This window comes from Salvelinus namaycush, unplaced genomic scaffold (assembly GCF_016432855.1).
Source record: "Salvelinus namaycush isolate Seneca unplaced genomic scaffold, SaNama_1.0 Scaffold1247, whole genome shotgun sequence".
Taxonomy (NCBI): Eukaryota; Metazoa; Chordata; class Actinopteri; order Salmoniformes; family Salmonidae; genus Salvelinus; species Salvelinus namaycush.
Window position 1 is genome coordinate 34,494 of NW_024057950.1, and position 22,981 is coordinate 57,474.

Consider the following 22,981-nt stretch of genomic DNA (forward strand, 5'->3'; position numbering starts at 1 on the left):
ACTCTCCAATAATACTGGCCTCTCCAATAATACTGGCCTCTCCAATAATACTGGCCTCTCCAATAATACTGGCCTCTCCACTACTACTGGACACTACTACTGGCCTCTCCACTACTACTGGCCTCTCCACTAATGCTGGCCTCTCCAATAATACTGACCTCTCCACTACTACTGGCCTCTCCACTACTACTGGACTCTCCACTACTACTGGACTCTCCACTACTACTGGCCTCTCCACTACTACTGGCCTCTCCTCCACTACTGCTGGCCTCTCCTCCACTACTGCTGGCCTCTCCTCTACTACTGCTGGCCTCTCCACTACTACTGCTGGCCTCTCCACTACTACTGCTGGCCTCTCCACTACTACTGCTGGCCTCTCCTCCACAACTGCTGGCCTCTCCTCCACAACTGCTGGCCTCTCCTCCACAACTGCTGGCCTCTCCTCCACAACTGCTGGCCTCTCCTCCACAACTGCTGGCCTCTCCTCCACTACTGCTGGCCTCTCCTCTACTACTGCTGGCCTCTCCACTACCACTGCTGGCCCCTCCTCTACTGCTACTGCTTTCCTCTCCTCTACTACTGCTGGCCTCTCCACTACTACTGCTGGCCTCTCCACTACTACTGCTGGCCTCTCCACTACTACTGCTGACCTCTCCACTACTACTGCTGACCTCTCCTCCACTACTGCTGACCTCTCCTCCACTACTGCTGGCCTCTCCTCCACTGCTGGTGGCCTCTCCTCCACTACTGCTGGCCTCTCCTCTACTACTGCTGGTGGCCTCTCCTCTACTACTGCTGGCCTCTCCACTACTACTGCTGGCCTATCCACTACTACTGCTGGCCTCTCCTCCACTACTGCTGGCCTCTCCACTACTACTGCTGGCCTCTCCTCCACTACTGCTGGCCTCTCCTCCACTACTGCTGGCCTCTCCACTACTACTGCTGGCCTCTCCTCTACTACTGCTGGCCTCTCCACTACCACTGCTGGCCTCTCCACTACCACTGCTGGCCCCTCCTCTACTACTACTGCTGGCCTCTCCTCTACTACTGCTGGCCTCTCCACTACTACTGCTGGCCTCTCCACTACTACTGCTGACCTCTCCACTACTACTGCTGACCTCTCCACTACTACTGCTGACCTCTCCTCCACTACTGCTGACCTCTCCTCCACTACTGCTGACCTCTCCTCCACTACTGCTGACCTCTCCTCCACTGCTGGTGGCCTCTCCTCCACTACTGCTGGCCTCTCCTCTACTACTGCTGGTGGCCTCTCCTCTACTACTGCTGGCCTCCTCTCCTCTACTACTGCTGGCCTCTCCACTACTACTGCTGGCCTCTCCTCTACTACTGCTGGCCTCTCCACTACTACTGCTGGCCTCTCCACTACTACTGCGGGCCTCTCCTCTACTACTGCGGGCCTCTCCACTACTACTGCTGGCCTCTCCACTACTACTGCTGGCCTCTCCACTACTACTGCTGGCCTCTCCACTACTACTGCTGGCCTCTCCACTACTACTGGCCTCTCCACTACTACTGGCCTCTCCACTACTACTGGACTCTCCAATAATACTGGCCTCTCCAATAATACTGGCCTCTCCAATAATACTGGCCTCTACACTACTACTGGCCTCTCCACTACTACTGGCCTCTCCACTACTACTGGCCTCTCCAATAATGCTGGCCTCTCCAATAATACTGACCTCTCCACTACTACTGGCCTCTCCACTACTACTGGACTCTCCACTACTACTGGCCTCTCCACTACTACTGGCCTCTCCACTACTACTGGCCTCTCCACTACTACTGGACTCTCCACTACTACTGGACTCTACTACTGGCCTCTCCACTACTACTGGCCTCGCCACTACTACTGGACTCTAATACTGGCCTCTCCACTACTACTGGACTCTACTACTGGCCTCTCCACTACTACTGGACTCTACTACTGGCCTCTCCACTACTACTGGACTCTACTACTGGCCTCTCCACTACTACTGGACTCTCCACTACTACTGGCCTCTCCACTACTACTGGACTCTACTACTGGCCTCTCCACTACTACTGGCCTCTCCACTACTACTGGCCTCTCCACTACTACTGGACTCTACTACTGGACTCTCCACTACTACTGGCCTCTCCACTACTACTGGACTCTACTACTGGACTCTCCACTACTACTGGCCTCTCCACTACTACTGGACTCTACTACTGGCCTCTCCACTACTACTGGCCTCTCCACTACAGAGAGGCCTAATCGCCCAACATCAGTGCTCGACCTCACTAATGGTCTTGTGGCTGAATGGAGCAATGTTCCAACATCTAGTGGAAAGCCTTCCCAGAAGAGTGGAGGCTGTTATAGCAGCAATGTTCCAACATCTAGTGGAAAGCCTTCCCAGAAGAGTGGAGGCTGTTATAGCAGCAATGTTCCATCATCTAGTGGAAAGCCTTCCCAGAAGAGTTGAGGCTGTTATAGCAGCAATGTTCCAACATCTAGTGGAAAGCCTTCCCAGAAGAGTGGAGGCTGTTATAGCAGCAATGTTCCAACATCTAGTGGAAAGCCTTCCCAGAAGAGTGGAGGCTGTTATAACAGCAAAGGGGGGACCAACTCTATATTAATGTCCATGATTTTGGAATGAGATGTTCAACTAGCAGCTGTCCACATACACTACATTACCAAAATGATCTCTATATAGCCTAAAGTCAGACAGGAAGTTGCATTAGATCAGCCAACATGAATAAATACTACAGTATACTATGGTTAAATACTACAGTATACTATGGTTAAATACTACAGTATTCTATGGTTAAACAATACAGTATACTATGGTTAAATACTACAGTATACTATGGTTAAATACTACAGTATACTATGGTTAAATACAACAGTATACTACGGTTAAATACTACAGTATTCTATGGTTAAACACTACAGTATACTATGGTTAAATACTACAGTATACTACGGTTAAATACTACAGTATTCTATGGTTAAACACTACAGTATACTATGATTAAATACAACAGTATACTATGGTTAAATACTACAGTATTCTATGGTTAAACATTACAGTATACTCTGGTTAAATACTACAGTATACTATGGTTAAATACCACAGTATACTATGGTTAAATACTACAGTATTCTATGGTTAAACACTACAGTATTCTATGGTTAAATACTACAGTATACTATGGTTAAATACAACAGTATACTATGGTTAAATACTACAGTATACTATGGTTAAATACTACAGTATACTATGGTTAAATACAACAGTATACTATGGTTAAATACAACAGTATACTATGGTTAAATACTACAGTATACTATGGTTAAATACTACAGTATACTATGGTTAAATACTACAGTATACTATGGTTGATAAATACTACAGTATTCAGAGAGGTGGACTCGAGTACTACTCCAGTCGCACATTTTGACTTGGCAAAATTAAAAACACCCCCGTGTTGGACTTGAGCTGTAGGACTCGAGAGACTCTAGAGACTTGTTAAGATTTCCCCATCCCAAACGGCATCACCCTCCTCTCATCCTGTCACCTCCTGTCACCTCACAGCACTTTCTGTTATTCGCCAACCAACCTCCACAGATCTCATCCAGTGGGCGGGAGTTGGGAAAAACTACATTTCTCGATGTCACTCAAACTGTATCTGTCAACGCTAGCAGAGAGAAAGAGGCGAGAGGGTCCACTCCTGTCAGAATCTGTCCATTCGGGAGTACAGCGATGAGCAGAATGATAAGCAGACCACCTGCCTTCTCACCTTTGGAACAACAACTACTATTGTTAAGAGTGGAGACCATCTCGTCAGTGCATCAAAGCTGGGACCGAGAGACTGAAAAACTGCTTCTATCTCAAGGCCATCAAGACTGCTAAACAGCCACCACTAACTGCTGCCACCTACATTGAGACCCAATCACTTTAATACATGGATCACTAGTCACTTTAAACACTGCCACATTAAATAATGCCACTTTAATAATGCCACTTTAATAATGTTTACACATCCTACATTACTCATATCATACAGTGCCTTGCAAAAGTATTCATCCCCCTTGGAGTTTTTCCTATTTTGTTGCATTACAACCTGTAATTTAAATAGATTTTTATTTGGATTTCATGTAATGGACATACACAAAATAGTCCAAATTGGTGAAGTGAAATTGAAAAAATTACGTGTAAAAAAAAAAAAAAATCAATTACAAATGGAAAAGTTGTGCTAGCATATGTATTCACCCTCTTTGCTATGAAGCCCCTAAATAAGATCTGGTGCAACCAATTACCTTCAGAAGTCACATAATTTGTTAAATAAAGTCCACCTGCAATCTAAGTGTCACATGATCTGTCACATGATCTCAGTATATATACACCTGTTCTGAAAGGTCCCAGAGCCTGCAACACCACTACGCAAGGGGCACCACCAAGCAAGCGGCACCATGAAGACCAAGGAGCTCTCCAAACACGTCAGGGACAACGTTTTTGAAAAGTACAGATCAGGGTTTGGTTATAAAAAAAATATCCGGAACTTTGAACATCCCATGGAGCACCATTAAATCCATTATTAAAAAATGGAAAGAATATGGCACCACAACAAACCTGCCAAGAGAAGGCCAACCACCAAAGCTCACGGACCAGGCAAGGAGGGCAATAATCAGAGAGGCAACAAAGAGACCAAAGATAACCCTGAAGGAGCTGCAAAGCTCTACGGAAGAGTGGCCAAAAAAGCCATTGCTTAAAGAAATAAATAAGCAAACACGTTTGGTGTCGCCAAAAGGAATGTGGGAGACTCCCCAAACATATGGAAGAAGGTACTCTGGTCAGATGAGACTAAAATTGAGCTTTTTGGCCATTAAGGAAAACGCTATGTCTGGCGCAAACCCAATACCTCTCATCACCCCGTGAACACCATCCCCACAGTGAAGCAGGATGGTGGTAGCATCATGCTGTGCGGGTGTTTTTCATCGACAGGGACTGGGAAGCTGGTCAGAATTGAAGGAATGATGGATGGCGCTAAATACAGGGAAATTCTTGAGGGAAACCTTCTTCAGTCTTCTAGAGATTTGAGACTGGGACGGAGATTCACCTTCCAGCAGGACAATGACCCTAAGCATACTGCTAAAGCAACATTTGAGTGGTTTAAGGGGAAACATTTAAATGTCTTGGAATGGCCTAGTCAAAGCCCAGACTTCAATCCAATTGAGAGTCTGTGGTATGACTTAAAGATTGTTGTACACCAGCGGAACCCATCCAACTTGAAGGAGCTGGAGCAGTTTTGCCTTGAAGAATGGGCAAAAATCCCAGTGGCTAGATGTGCCAAGCTTATAGAGACATACCCCAAGAGACTTGCAGCTGTAATTGCTGCAAAAGGTGGCTCTACAATGTATTGACTTTGGGGGGGTGAATAGTTATGCACGCTCAAGTTTTCTGTTTTTTTTTCTTATTTCCTGTTTGTTTCACAAAAAAATATATTTTGCATCTTCAAAGTGCATGTTGTGTAAATCAAATGATACAAACCCCCCAAAAATAAATTTTAATTCCAGGTTGTAAGGCAACAATATAGGAAAAATGTCAAGGGTGGTGAATACTTTCGCAAGCAACTGCATGTATATACTGTGTTTTATACCATCTACTGCATCTTGCCTATGCCGCTCGGCCATCGCTCATCCATATATTTACATGCCCATATTCTCATTCACCCCTTTAGATTTGTGTGTATTAGGTAGTTGTTGTGAAATTGTTAGATGACTTGTTAGATATTACTGCACTGTCGGAACTAGAAGCTCAAGCATTTCGCTACACTCATATTAACATCTGCTAACCATGTGTATGTGACAAATAACATTTGCTAACCATGTGTATGTGACCATTAACATCTGCTAACCATGTGTATGTGATCATTAACATCTGCTAACCATGTGTATGTGACTAATAACATCTGCTAACCATGTGTTTGTGACCAATAACATCTACTAACCATGTGTATGTGATCATTAACATCTGCTAACCATGTGTATGTGACTAATAACATCTGCTAACCATGTGTATGTGATCATTAACATCTGCTAACCATGTGTATGTGACCATTAACATCTGCTAACCATGTGTATGTGACACTTAACATCTGCTAACCATGTGTATGTGACCATTAACATCTGCTAACCATGTGTATGTGATCATTAACATCTGCTAACCATGTGTATGTGATCAATAACATCTGCTAACCATGTGTATGTGATCAATAACATCTGCTAACCATGTGTATGTGACCATTAACATCTGCTAACCATGTGTATGTGACCAATAACATCTGCTAACCGTGTGTATGGACCATGATTTGATTTGACATAGTTTCTCTGACATATTTAGTCAATTCAGTCTGTCATCATCATGACATCATCTGGATCAGTCCCAATATTCATCGATTTCTGTTTCAAAGACTATGTGTTGGTTGGGCCTGCAATTTGTAATACATGTCTAAAATCACTGATGCAATTACAACAGCCTCAACTTTGTTAGAAATATGAAGTCCCATAAAGAGAGATAAGAATGAAATTACTTTCCTAACGTTAGCTAGCTAGCAGTGATGTATTGTTCTGGACCTTCCGAACGTTAGCTAGCTAGCAGTGATGTAATGTTCTGGACCTTCCGAACGTTAGCTAGCTAGCAGTGATGTAATGTTCTGGACCTTCCTAACGTTAGCTAGCCAGCAGTGATGTAATGTTCTGGACCTTCCTAACGTTAGCTAGCTAGCAGTGATGTAATGTTCTGGACCTTCCGAACGTTAGCTAGCTAGCAGTGATGTATTGTTCTGGACCTTCCTAACGTTAGCTAGCTAGCAGTGATGTAATGTTCTGGACCTTCCTAACGTTAGCTAGCTAGCAGTGATGTAATGTTCTGGACCTTCCTAACGTTAGCTAGCTAGCAGTGATGTAATGTTCTGGACCTTCCTAACGTTAGCTAGCTAGCAGTGATGTATTGTTCTGGACCTTCCTAACGTTAGCTAGCTAGCAGTGATGTAATGTTCTGGACCTTCCTAACGTTAGCTAGCTAGCAGTGATGTAATGTTCTGGACCTTCCTAACGTTAGCTAGCTAGCAGTGATGTAATGTTCTGGACCTTCCTAACGTTAGCTAGCTAGTTTGCAATGGCTCCCTCTACCATTTGTGACTCGTTTCAGGAAACTAAGAGCACGTCACTACTTCACAGGAGAGGCATTTCTACGTAAACATACATTTTTTTATCAAAATGTGTTTTTTGTCAGAAATGCCTTATGGAACATGTGAACTTTCATGTGCCTTAATAACAAACTTGTATGTAAATACGAATACAATTGTTAAATTACAAGCCTAGTTGGTTTAGCCATGGAAAAAGCCAGGAACCTTTCCGGTACAGATTGGTCTGCCATGTAGCATGCTCGTCTATAACATGAGCAGCTCAGTATGTGTAGGTAATCTTTTCTAACACTGCTTTTATTAAAGAAGAATTGAAAAAGTGTTGCTAATGCTCTCCACTTTCTGGAGGACCGAGTCTTGAAGTCAGTGGAATGTCCTGTGGAAGGAGAGTATGAAGAAGGAGATGGAGAAGATTCTGGCTTTTGATTGCAAATATGCGGACAGAGTGGAAAAGAGAACACAGAGAAGGCTGTTGTATAAAACACCTGTCTCCGGATTACATCTTCAAACTAAGGGCAATCATAGCATCCGTGATTCTCATCGACGAGGCTGTAGTGGAGCAGGTTGAGAGCATCAAGTTCCTTGGTGTCCACATCAACAACAAACTAGAATGGTCCAAACACACCAAGACAGTCATGAAGAGTGCACGACAAATCATATTCCCCCTCAGGAAACTAAAAAGATTTGGCATGGGTCCTGAGATCCACAAAAGGTTCTACAGCTGCAACATCGAGAGCATCCTGACTGGTTGCATCACTGCCTGGTACGGCAACTGCTCGGCTTCCGACCGCAAGGGACTACAGAGGGTAGTGCGTACGGCCCAGTACATCACTGTGGCTAAGCTGCCTGCCATCCAGGACCTCTACACCAGGCGGTGTCAGAGGAAGGATAAAAAGTTGTCAAAGACCCCAGCCACCCCAGTCATAGACTGTTCTCTCTACTACCGCATGGCAAGCGGTACCGGAGTGCCAAGTCTAGGACAAAAAGGCTTCTCAACAGTTTTTACCCCCAAGCCATAAGACTCCTGAACAGGTAATCAAATGGCTACCCAGACTATTTGCATTGTGAGCCCTCCCCCAACCCCTCTTTTACGCTGCTGCTACTCTTTGTGTATCATAAATGCATAGTCACTTTAACTATACATTCATGTACATACTACCTAAATTGGGCCGACCAACCAGTGCTCCCGCACATTGGCTAACCGGGCTATCTGCATTGAGTCCCGCCACCCGCCACCCACCACCCCCTCTTTTACACTACTGCTACTCTCTGTTCATCATATATGCATAGTCACTTTAACCATATCTACATGTACATACTACCTCAATCAGCCTGACTAACCGGTGTCTGTATATAGCCTATCTACTGTATGTAGCCTCTCTACTGTATGTAGCCTCGCTACTGTATGTAGCCTCTCTACTGTATATAGCCTCTCTACTGTATATAGCCTCTCTACTGTATATAGCCTCACTACTGTATATAGCCTGTCTTTTTACTGTTGTTTTATTTCTTTACTTACCTATTGTTCACCTAATACCTTTTTTGCACTATTGGTTAGAGCCTGTAAGTAAGCATTTCACTGTAAGGTCCACACCTGTTGTATTCGGCGTACGTGACAAATAATCTTAGATTTTATTTGATATAGTTTGTTTTTACCAGAGACGGTAATGTGAAGAACAACATGACCTGCACCAAAGTCAAATTAGGATTTAACGTTAGGCCAATGAGACAGTGTCCAAGTTCAGAATTTCTCAGGTAGAATGCCCTGCTTATATTTAGTCACACTCACAACCGTAAGCTATTTTATGTAATTGTCTAGCCATTAACTTGCAAATAATGATCTTGTTGTGAGTTTATTTTCCTGTGAAAAATGAATACAACTTAGCTAAAGTTAAGACAATGTTAGCTATATGATGTGGTCATTATTTGAACTGGCTAGCCAGCTAACTTAACGTTAGCTAGCTAGTTAACAAGCTATAAACGAACCAAAACATTATTTAGAAAGTTTATTTCAGTTGCCTGGTTTGCTAGATTGACATATACTGAATTAAATTTTAAACGGATGGGTTTATTGGTGTTAAAATACACCAGGTAAGCTATTTTGGACCACCAGGCTGCTGATGTCATGCAGACTGTCGTTTTTGTGTTCATACTTTTTCATAACGACAACGACAAGTTTGATGTTGGACTAAATAGTATGTTCATGATGTCACTGCGACAAGTGTATACAGAAATGTCGATAGACATAGTATAAACCAGCTTTTAGTCTTGAAATCTTTGGTTGTCTACTACACTACTGTACTCACTCTGTTTAGCACATGGCCTCACATGTGAATCCTTAAAGAAACGAGGGGGGCTAAAGCTTAAGAGGGTGTGAACGATGCTGAATGGGTGGAGACAAAGAGGAGCTCTCCAGTAGGTACCAAAACATTCAAGGGTCATTTTCTCAAAAGTGGGGTAACAAGTTTATCAACTTTCAAAGCAGAATTACTTTCCCATTGTTCCTCAACTGTAGTGTTTGATATACCATTTTTCTAGCTCTGAGTCTATACTTTTATCCAATGTAAAAAATAGAATTTCAAATTTAGCTACATAAGACTGAATCAAGCTGGTTTTCACCGGAGAAAACAACAGCACCCTCTGTCTCAGTATGACATGCCATACTCTTTTAGTCCAGACAGCATCAGATACATGGTTTACATATACTGAGACAGAGAGGTGCTGTTTCACTGTCCAGACAGCATCAGATACATGGTCTACACATACTGAGACAGAGAGGAGCTGTTTCCCTGTCCAGACAGCATCAGATACATGGTCTACACATACTGAGACAGAGAGGTGCTGTTTCACTGTCCAGACAGCATCAGATACATGGTCTACATATACTGAGACAGAGAGGTGCTGTTTCACTGTCCAGACAGCATCAGATACATGGTCTACACGTACTGAGACAGAGAGGTGCTGTTTCACTGTCCAGACAGCATCAGATACATGGTCTACACATACTGAGACAGAGAGGTGCTGTTTCACTGTCCAGACAGCATCAGATACATGGTCTACACATACTGAGACAGAGAGGTGCTGTTTCACTGTCCAGACAGCATCAGATACATGGTCTACACATACTGAGACAGAGAGGTGCTGTTTCACTGTCCAGACAGCATCAGATACATGGTCTACACATACTGAGACAGAGAGGTGCTGTTTCACTGTCCAGACAGCATCAGATACATGGTCTACACATACTGAGACAGAGAGGTGCTGTTTCACTGTCCAGACAGCATCAGATACATGGTCTACACATACTGAGACAGAGAGGTGCTGTTTCACTGTCCAGACAGCATCAGATACATGGTCTACACATACTGAGACAGAGAGGTGCTGTTTCACTGTCCAGACAGCATCAGATACATGGTCTACACATACTGAGACAGAGAGGTGCTGTTTCACTGTCCAGACAGCATCAGATACATGGTCTACACATACTGAGACAGAGAGGTGCTGTTTCACTGTCCAGACAGCATCAGATACATGGTCTACACATACTGAGACAGAGAGGTGCTGTTTCACTGTCCAGACAGCATCAGATACATGGTCTACACATACTGAGACAGAGAGGTGCTGTTTCACTGTCCAGACAGCATCAGATACATGGTCTACACATACTGAGACAGAGAGGTGCTGTTTCACTGTCCAGACAGCATCAGATACATGGTCTACACATACTGAGACAGAGAGGAGCTGTTTCCCTGTCCAGACAGCATCAGATACATGGTCTACACATACTGAGACAGAGAGGTGCTGTTTCACTGTCCAGACAGCATCAGATACATGGACTACACATACTGAGACAGAGGGGATGCTGTTTCACTGACCAGACAGCATCAGATACATGGTCTACACATACTGAGACAGAGAGGTGCTGTTTCCCTGTCCAGACAGCATCAGATACATGGTCTACACATACTGAGACAGAGAGGTGCTGTTTCACTGTCCAGACAGCATCAGATACATGGTCTACATATACTGAGAGAGAGAGGTGCTGTTTTACTGTCCAGACAGCATCAGATACATGGTCTACACATACTGAGACAGAGAGGTGCTGTTTCACTGTCCAGACAGCATCAGATACATGGTCTACACATACTGAGACAGAGAGGTGCTGTTTCACTGTCCAGACAGCATCAGATACATGGTCTATACATACTGAGACAGAGAGGTGCTGTTTCACTGTCCAGACAGCATCAGATACATGGTCTACACATACTGAGACAGAGAGGTGCTGTTTCACTGTCCAGACAGCATCAGATACATGGTCTACACATACTGAGACAGAGAGGTGCTGTTTCACTGTCCAGACAGCATCAGATACATGGTCTACACATACTGAGACAGAGAGGTGCTGTTTCACTGTCCAGACAGCATCAGATACATGGTCTACACATACTGAGACAGAGAGGTGCTGTTTCACTGTCCAGACAGCATCAGATACATGGTCTACACATACTGAGACAGAGAGGTGCTGTTTCACTGTCCAGACAGCATCAGATACATGGTCTACACATACTGAGACAGAGAGGTGCTGTTTCACTGTCCAGACAGCATCAGATACATGGTCTACACATACTGAGACAGAGAGGTGCTGTTTCACTGTCCAGACAGCATCAGATACATGGTCTACACATACTGAGACAGAGAGGTGCTGTTTCACTGTCCAGACAGCATCAGATACATGGTCTACACATACTGAGACAGAGAGGTGCTGTTTCACTGTCCAGACAGCATCAGATACATGGTCTACACATACTGAGACAGAGAGGTGCTGTTTCCCTGTCCAGACAGCATCAGATACATGGTCTACACATACTGAGACAGAGAGGTGCTGTTTCACTGTCCAGACAGCATCAGATACATGGTCTACACATACTGAGACAGAGAGGTGCTGTTTCCCTGTCCAGACAGCATCAGATACATGGTCTACACATACTGAGACAGAGAGGTGCTGTTTCACTGTCCAGACAGCATCAGATACATGGTCTACACATACTGAGACAGAGAGGTGCTGTTTCCCTGTCCAGACAGCATCAGATGGGTAAGGAGCTACGGTAGGACGGGCCAGGCCCTCTAAGGCCACCTATAACGCCGGCCCTGAGACAACATAAAATGAGCAGATGTCTTAGTGTCACACAAAGTCTTTATTTGAACGTTCCCTCACCTGAGTCATACTCATCCTCCAGGATGGCCTTCTGCTTTAGTCTCTGCAGCTTCACCATCATGGACTCAATCTGAGACAGGAACAGAGAGACAACATGGCAAAATACAGTAGTTCAGTGGTTAAAGCACGGTGAAACATCTGCCACAGACAGAAATACGACTAATACCAGGTCAATGTGTTGCTTTACATTACTGACAGTAATACGACTAATACCAGGTCAATGTGTTGCTTTACATTACTGACAGTAATACGACTAATACCAGGTCAATGTGTTGCTTTACATTACTGACAGTAATACGACTAATACCAGGTCAATGTGTTGCTTTACATTACTGACAGTAATACGACTAATACCAGGTCAATGTGTTGCTTTACATTACTGACAGTAATACGACTAATACCAGGTCAATGTGTTGCTTTACATTACTGACAGAAATACGACTAATACCAGGTCAATGTGTTGCTTTACATTACTGACAGTAATACGACTAATACCAGGTCAATGTGTTGCTTTCCATTACTGACAGTAATACGACTAATACCAGGTCAATGTGTTGCTTTACATTACTGACAGTAATACGACTAATACCAGGTCAATGTGTTGCTTTACATTACTGACAGTAATACGACTAATACCAGGTCAACGTGTTGCTTTACATTACTGACAGTAATACGACTAATACCAGGTCAATGTGTTGCTTTACATTACTGACAGTAATAAGACTAATACCAGGTCAATGTGTTGCTTTACATTACTGACAGTAATAAGACTAATACCAGGTCAATGTGTTGCTTTACATTACTGACAGTAATACGACTAATACCAGGTCAATGTGTTGCTTTACATTACTGACAGTAATAAGACTAATACCAGGTCAACGTGTTGTTTACATTACTGACAGTAATACGACTAATACCAGGTCAATGTGTTGCTTTACATTACTGACAGTAATAAGACTAATACCAGGTCAATGTGTTGTTTACATTACTGACAGTAATACGACTAATACCAGGTCAATGTGTTGCTTTACATTACTGACAGTAATACGACTAATACCAGGTCAATGTGTTGCTTTCCATTACTGACAGTAATACGACTAATACCAGGTCAATGTGTTGCTTTACATTACTGACAGTAATACGACTAATACCAGGTCAATGTGTTGCTTTACATTACTGACAGTAATACGACTAATACCAGGTCAACGTGTTGCTTTACATTACTGACAGTAATACGACTAATACCAGGTCAATGTGTTGCTTTACATTACTGACAGTAATACGACTAATACCAGGTCAACGTGTTGCTTTACATTACTGACAGTAATACGACTAATACCAGGTCAATGTGTTGCTTTACATTACTGACAGTAATACGACTAATACCAGGTCAACGTGTTGCTTTACATTACTGACAGTAATACGACTAATACCAGGTCAACGTGTTGCTTTACATTACTGACAGTAATACGACTAATACCAGGTCAATGTGTTGCTTTACATTACTGACAGTAATACGACTAATACCAGGTCAACGTGTTGCTTTACATTACTGACAGTAATACGACTAATACCAGGTCAACGTGTTGCTTTACATTACTGACAGTAATACGACTAATACCAGGTCAATGTGTTGCTTTACATTACTGACAGTAATACGACTAATACCAGGTCAATGTGTTGCTTTACATTACTGACAGTAATACGACTAATACCAGGTCAATGTGTTGCTTTACATTACTGACAGTAATACGACTAATACCAGGTCAATGTGTTGTTTACATTACTGACAGTAATACGACTAATACCAGGTCAATGTGTTGCTTTACATTACTGACAGTAATACGACTAATACCAGGTCAATGTGTTGCTTTCCATTACTGACAGTAATACGACTAATACCAGGTCAATGTGTTGCTTTACATTACTGACAGTAATACGACTAATACCAGGTCAATGTGTTGCTTTACATTACTGACAGTAATACGACTAATACCAGGTCAATGTGTTGCTTTACATTACTGACAGTAATACGACTAATACCAGGTCAATGTGTTGCTTTACATTACTGACAGTAATACGACTAATACCAGGTCAATGTGTTGCTTTACATTACTGACAGTAATAAGACTAATACCAGGTCAATGTGTTGCTTTCCATTACTGACAGTAATACGACTAATACCAGGTCAATGTGTTGCTTTACATTACTGACAGTAATACGACTAATACCAGGTCAATGTGTTGCTTTACATTACTGACAGTAATACGACTAATACCAGGTCAATGTGTTGCTTTACATTACTGACAGTAATACGACTAATACCAGGTCAATGTGTTGCTTTACATTACTGACAGTAATAAGACTAATACCAGGTCAATGTGTTGCTTTACATTACTGACAGTAATACGACTAATACCAGGTCAATGTGTTGCTTTACATTACTGACAGTAATAAGACTAATACCAGGTCAATGTGTTGCTTTACATTACTGACAGTAATACGACTAATACCAGGTCAATGTGTTGCTTTACATTACTGACAGTAATACGACTAATACCAGGTCAATGTGTTGCTTTCCATTACTGACAGTAATACGACTAATACCAGGTCAATGTGTTGCTTTACATTACTGACAGTAATACGACTAATACCAGGTCAATGTGTTGCTTTACATTACTGACAGTAATACGACTAATACCAGGTCAATGTGTTGCTTTACATTACTGACAGTAATAAGACTAATACCAGGTCAATGTGTTGCTTTACATTACTGACAGTAATAAGACTAATACCAGGTCAATGTGTTGCTTTCCATTACTGACAGTAATACGACTAATACCAGGTCAATGTGTTGCTTTCCATTACTGACAGTAATACGACTAATACCAGGTCAATGTGTTGCTTTACATTACTGACAGTAATACGACTAATACCAGGTCAATGTGTTGCTTTACATTACTGACAGTAATACGACTAATACCAGGTCAATGTGTTGCTTTACATTACTGACAGTAATACGACTAATACCAGGTCAATGTGTTGCTTTACATTACTGACAGTAATACGACTAATACCAGGTCAATGTGTTGCTTTACATTACTGACAGTAATAAGACTAATACCAGGTCAACGTGTTGCTTTACATTACTGACAGTAATACGACTAATACCAGGTCAACGTGTTGCTTTACATTACTGACAGTAATACGACTAATACCAGGTCAATGTGTTGCTTTACATTACTGACAGTAATACGACTAATACCAGGTCAATGTGTTGCTTTATATTACTGACAGTAATACGACTAATACCAGGTCAATGTGTTGCTTTACATTACTGACAGTAATACGACTAATACCAGGTCAATGTGTTGCTTTACATTACTGACAGTAATACGACTAATACCAGGTCAATGTGTTGCTTTACATTACTGACAGTAATACGACTAATACCAGGTCAATGTGTTGCTTTACATTACTGACAGTAATACGACTAATACCAGGTCAACGTGTTGCTTTACATTACTGACAGTAATACGACTAATACCAGGTCAATGTGTTGCTTTACATTACTGACAGTAATAAGACTAATACCAGGTCAATGTGTTGCTTTACATTACTGACAGTAATACGACTAATACCAGGTCAATGTGTTGCTTTACATTACTGACAGTAATACGACTAATACCAGGTCAATGTGTTGCTTTACATTACTGACAGTAATACGACTAATACCAGGTCAATGTGTTGCTTTACATTACTGACAGTAATACGACTAATACCAGGTCAATGTGTTGCTTTACATTACTGACAGTAATACGACTAATACCAGGTCAATGTGTTGCTTTACATTACTGACAGTAATACGACTAATACCAGGTCAATGTGTTGCTTTACATTACTGACAGTAATACGACTAATACCAGGTCAATGTGTTGCTTTACATTACTGACAGTAATAAGACTAATACCAGGTCAACGTGTTGCTTTACATTACTGACAGTAATACGACTAATACCAGGTCAATGTGTTGCTTTACATTACTGACAGTAATACGACTAATACCAGGTCAATGTGTTGCTTTACATTACTGACAGTAATACGACTAATACCAGGTCAATGTGTTGCTTTATATTACTGACAGTAATAAGACTAATACCAGGTCAATGTGTTGCTTTACATTACTGACAGTAATACGACTAATACCAGGTCAATGTGTTGCTTTACATTACTGACAGTAATACGACTAATACCAGGTCAATGTGTTGCTTTACATTACTGACAGTAATACGACTAATACCAGGTCAATGTGTTGCTTTACATTACTGACAGTAATACGACTAATACCAGGTCAATGTGTTGCTTTACATTACTGACAGTAATACGACTAATACCAGGTCAATGTGTTGCTTTACATTACTGACAGTAATACGACTAATACCAGGTCAATGTGTTGCTTTACATTACTGACAGTAATACGACTAATACCAGGTCAATGTGTTGCTTTACATTACTGACAGTAATAAGACTAATACCAGGTCAACGTGTTGCTTTACATTACTGACAGTAATACGACTAATACCAGGTCAATGTGTTGCTTTCCATTACTGACAGTAATACGACTAATACCAGGTCAATGTGTTGCTTTACATTACTGACAGTAATACGACTAATACCAGGTCAATGTGTTGCTTTACATTACTGACAGTAATACGACTAATACCAGGTCAATGTGTTGCTTTACATTACTGACAGTAATACGACTAATACCAGGTCAATGTGTTGCTTTACATTACTGACAGTAATACGACTAATACCAGGTCAACGTGTTGCTTTACATTACTGACAGTAATACGACTAATACCAGGTCAATGTGTTGCTTTACATTACTGACAGTAATACGACTAATACCAGGTCAATGTGTTGCTTTACATTACTGAGTACAGAATTAAACTATTATAGCAGAACGTAGCTCTTCTAAATGACCCCATTTGTATAAAATACATCTATGGTTCAAGACATACCGTAGTATTAGTACGGTTGTTGTGCAGGCAATCTTGAAGGACACCCTCGTACTTCTTGAGCAGTTGGTCCCAGCCCTGGTTCTGGTCCTGGTCCTGGTCTGGAACGCAGTCATTCCAGGCAGAGGCAGTAGTGGGCGTGGCACTCTCATACCCTGAGGTGAGGGAGGAGACAGTGGCAGTAGTGGGCGTGGCACTCTCATACCCTGAGGTGAGGGAGGAGACAGTGGCAGTAGTGGGCGTGGCACTCTCATACCCTGAGGTGAGGGAGGAGACAGTGGCAGTAGTGGGCGTGGCACTCTCATACCCTGAGGTGAGGGAGGAGACAGTGGCAGTAGTGGGCGTGGCACTCTCATACCCTGAGGTGAGGGAGGAGACAGTGGCAGCGTCAGAGTCCTCCGCTACTGACAGAGAGGAGGAGGCTTCTGTGTCCAGAGAGGAGGAGTCACAGTCAGGCTCCACCTCCGTTAGGTCAGAGGTCACAGAGGAGGGTAACTCCGCCCGCAGACGTGGTCCCGCACTCTCCCGGCCCTCCCAGTGGCGGTCCTGCCACACCCAAGATGAGAGCCGGTCCCGTACTCCGTCTGATTGGCTGAGAGGAACGGAGCCTGGCTCTGATTGGACACGACTCGGAGTTGACAGTTTTGAAACAGAAAGCCCCAAAGAGAGACCCAAAACTCCTAGTCGTGATTGGTTGGAGCTCGAGCCACATGTCCTGGATGGTAATTGGTCAAGGGGGGCTGATACAGGTTGGCAGGGTGGGACAGACCCAGACAACTCCAGTGGTTCTGAGTGGGATGGGACTGATCCAGTTCTTAACGACCTAGCTGAGGACTGATCCAGCGGGTCTGGGTCTAGACTAGTGGAGCTGTTCAGTGGTTGTGGGTCTGGGTTTAGGCCAGGGGAGCTGTTCAGTGGTTGTGGGTCTGGGTCTAGACTAGTGGAGCTGTTCAGTGGTTGTGGGTCTGGGTTTAGGCCAGGAGAGCTGTTCAGTGGTTGTGGGTCTGGGTTTAGGCCAGGAGAGCTGTTCAGTGGTTGTGGGTCTGGGTTTAGGCCAGGAGAGCTGTTCAGTGGTTGTCGGTCTGGGTTTAGGCCAGGAGAGCTGTTCAGTGGTTGTGGGTCTGGGTTTAGGCCAGGGGGCCTCTCACCAGCTGCAGTGTCTGTATCTGTCCTGTGACTGGAGCTCAGTGAATCAAGGCTCAGTGACTGTTGGATGAAGCTGAAAGAGGAGCTGAAGGGGGTGTCCCCTGAAGGAGGTGGCCTGGAGTGGCAGGTAGGCTGGAGGGACTGGGGGAACCTGGAGCCAGTGGAACCAGAGGGACAGGTCCTGGAGTTAGGGGACCTGGGTCTGGACTTAGGAGGGCAGAACTGAGTGGCAGAGGCAGCAGAACTAGACCCGGGGTTAGGGCTCAAGAGGCAGGGCTGTAGGGGGATTGACCCTGGGGTCAACCTGAAGTCACTCTGAGGGCTGGGGAAACTGGCCTGAGGGTTGGATGATGAAAACTTAGTGACACAACACCCCTCTTCCTGTGAGAGAGGAGGAGGAGAGGGTGAGAGGAGAGGAAGGGTGGGAGAGGAGAGGAGAAGAGGAAGAGTAGGAGAGGAGGAAATGAAGTGGTTGTTTTGGTAACTTAGGAATGGTTTGTATGCTTCTGAGCTGTATGTCTCCAGAGGAGAGAGCTGCTGGCTGACTGAGACACATGAGCCAGCTGGTGGTACATGTAGTCTCAGGGTGTTGCTCGTCTTTATGACATCACTGTGCCCGTTCTGCCTGTTCATCCCATGACATCCAGATGCTCCGTTGGTCAGGCAGGCTGTCCTCCCCTCCTCCCCAGCCAGGGTGCTCTGTAGCCTGTGTAACTCTGTCCTCAGGTACTCTGGGCGCTGGTGCTGCTGGAGCCTCTTGCAGGTGGAGCTGCCAGCTGATGACGTGGGTGTGCCCAAGCCACCTGTCAAGAGGGAGATTAGATTCGCCATTAAACTAGGCTGCAGGTTGGCAACAACACCACACAGAGTAACACAACACAGAGTAACATAATGCAGAGTAACATAATACATAGCAACACAACACAGAGTAATACATTACAACACAGAGTAACACCACACAGAGTAACACAACACAGAGTAACATAATGCAGAGTAACATAACACAGAGTAACATAACACAGAGTAACACAATACAGAGTAACACAATACAGAGTAACACAACACAGAGTAACATAACACAGAGTAACACAACACAGAGTAACACAACACAGAGTAACACAACACAGAGTAACATAACACAGAGTAACATAACACAGAGTAACATAACACAGAGTAACACAATACAGAGTAACACAATACAACACAGAGTAACACAACACAGAGTAACACAACACAGAGTAACACAACACAGAGTAACACAATACAACACAGAGTAACATAACACAGAGTAACACAATACAGAGTAACACAATACAACACAGAGTAACACAATACAGAGTAACATAATACAGAGTAATACAATACAATACAGAGTAACACAATACAACACAGAGTAACACAATACAACACAGAGTAACATAATACAGAGTAACACAACACAGAGTAACATAACACAGAGTAACACAATACAGAGTAACACAATACAGAGTAACACAATACAACACAGAGTAACACAACACAGAGTAACATAACACAGAGTAACATAATACAGAGTAACACAATACAGAGTAACACAATACAGAGTAACACAACACAACACAGAGTAACACAACACAGAGTAACACAACACAGAGTAACACAACACAGAGTAACATAACACAGAGTAACACAATACAGAGTAACACAACACAGAGTAACACAACACAGAGTAACATAACACAGAGTAACACAATACAACACAGAGTAACACAACACAGAGTAACATAACACAGAGTAACACAATACAACACAGAGTAACACAACACAGAGTAACACAACACAGAGTAACACAACACAGAGTAACACAACACAGAGTAATACAATACAACACAGAGTAACATAATACAGAGTAATACAATACAACACAGAGTAACACAATACAACACAGAGTAACACAATACAGAGTAATACAATACAACACAGAGTAACACAACACAGAGTAACACAATACAACACAGAGTAACACAACACAGAGTAACACAACACAGAGTAACACAACACAACACAGAGTAACACAACACAGAGTAACACAACACAGAGTAACACAACACAGAGTAATACAATACAACACAGAGTAACATAATACAGAGTAATACAATACAACACAGAGTAACACAACACAGAGTAACACAATACAACACAGAGTAACACAACACAGAGTAACACAACACAGAGTAACACAACACAGAGTAACACAACACAGAGTAACACAATACAACACAGAGTAACACAACACAGAGTAACACAACACAGAGTAACACAACACAACACAGAGTAACATAACACAGAGTAACACAACACAGAGTAACACAACACAGAGTAACACAACACAACACAGAGTAACACAACACAACACAGAGTAACATAACACAACACAGAGTAACACAACACAGAGTAACACAACACAACACAGAGTAACACAACACAACACAGAGTAACACAACACAGAGTAACACAACACAGAGTAACACAACACAACACAGAGTAACACAACACAACACAGAGTAACACAATACAGAGTAACACAACACAGAGTAACACAACACAGAGTAACATAACACAGAGTAACACAATACAGAGTAACACAACACAGAGTAACACAACACAGAGTAATACAACACAACACAGAGTAACACAACACAGAGTAACATAACACAGAGTAACACAATACAGAGTAACACAACACAGAGTAACACAACACAGAGTAACACAACACAGAGTAATACAACACAACACAGAGTAACACAACACAGAGTAACACAACACAACACAGAGTAACACAACACAGAGTAACACAATACAGAGTAACACAACACAGAGTAACACAACACAGAGTAACACAACACAGAGTAACACAACACAACACAGAGTAACACAACACAGAGTAACACAATACAGAGTAACACAACACAGAGTAACACAACACAACACAGAGTAACACAACACAGAGTAACACAACACAACACAGAGTAACACAACACAGAGTAACACAACACAGAGTAACACAACACAGAGTAACACAACACAACACAGAGTAACACAACACAACACAGAGTAACACAACACAGAGTAACACAACACAGAGTAACACAATACAGAGTAACACAACACAGAGTAATACAACACAGAGTAACACAATACAGAGTAACACAATACAACACAGAGTAACACAACACAGAGTAACACAATACAGAGTAACACAACACAGAGTAACACAACACAGAGTAACACAACACAGAGTAACACAACACAGAGTAATACAACACAGAGTAACACAACACAACACAGAGTAACACAACACAGAGTAACACAACACAGAGTAACACAACACAGAGTAACACAATACAACACAGAGTAACACAACACAGAGTAACACAACACAACACAGAGTAACACAACACAGAGTAACACAACACAACACAGAGTAACACAACACAACACAGAGTAACACAACACAGAGTAACACAACACAGAGTAACACAATACAGAGTAACACAACACAGAGTAATACAACACAGAGTAACACAACACAGAGTAACACAATACAACACAGAGTAACACAACACAGAGTAACACAATACAACACAGAGTAACACAACACAGAGTAACACAACACAGAGTAACACAACACAGAGTAACACAACACAGAGTAACACAACACAGAGTAATACAACACAACACAGAGTAATACAACACAGAGTAACACAACACAGAGTAACACAACACAGAGTAACACAACACAGAGTAATACAACACAACACAGAGTAACACAACACAGAGTAACACAACACAGAGTAACACAACACAGAGTAACACAACACAGAGTAACACAATACAGAGTAACACAACACAGAGTAACACAATACAGAGTAACACAACACAGAGTAACACAATACAGAGTAACACAACACAGAGTAACACAACACAGAGTAACACAACACAGAGTAATACAACACAACACAGAGTAACACAACACAGAGTAACACAACACAGAGTAATACAACACAGAGTAACACAACACAGAGTAATACAACACAGAGTAACACAACACAGAGTAACACAACACAGAGTAACACAACACAGAGTAACACAACACAACACAGAGTAACACAACACAACACAGAGTAACACAACACAACACAGAGTAACACAACACAGAGTAACACAACACAGAGTAACACAACACAGAGTAACACAATACAGAGTAACACAACACAACACAGAGTAACACAATACAGAGTAACACAACACAACACAGAGTAACACAATACAACACAGAGTAACACAACACAGAGTAACACAATACAGAGTAACACAACACAGAGTAACACAACACAACACAGAGTAACACAACACAGAGTAACACAACACAA

The 22,981-nt window shown here is 42.7% G+C and overlaps 1 protein-coding gene across 1 annotated transcript in view; it reads right to left on the bottom strand.

Annotated features, from left to right (window-relative positions):
- LOC120036212 (disrupted in schizophrenia 1 protein-like) overlaps positions 1-19,400 on the bottom strand; it is a gene marked incomplete at its 3' end in the record, with an annotated part of 49,822 nt that extends 30,422 nt beyond the window's left edge. Inside the window, exons 1-3 of the mRNA XM_038982693.1 lie at positions 19,181-19,400; positions 17,427-18,988; positions 12,404-12,473 (exon numbers count right to left, since the gene is read on the bottom strand). Coding sequence (XP_038838621.1) covers positions 12,404-12,473; positions 17,427-18,988; positions 19,181-19,400 — 1,852 coding nt within the window. The remainder of the gene's footprint in view (positions 1-12,403; positions 12,474-17,426; positions 18,989-19,180) is intronic.
- Positions 19,401-22,981: the final 3,581 nt, after the last annotated feature.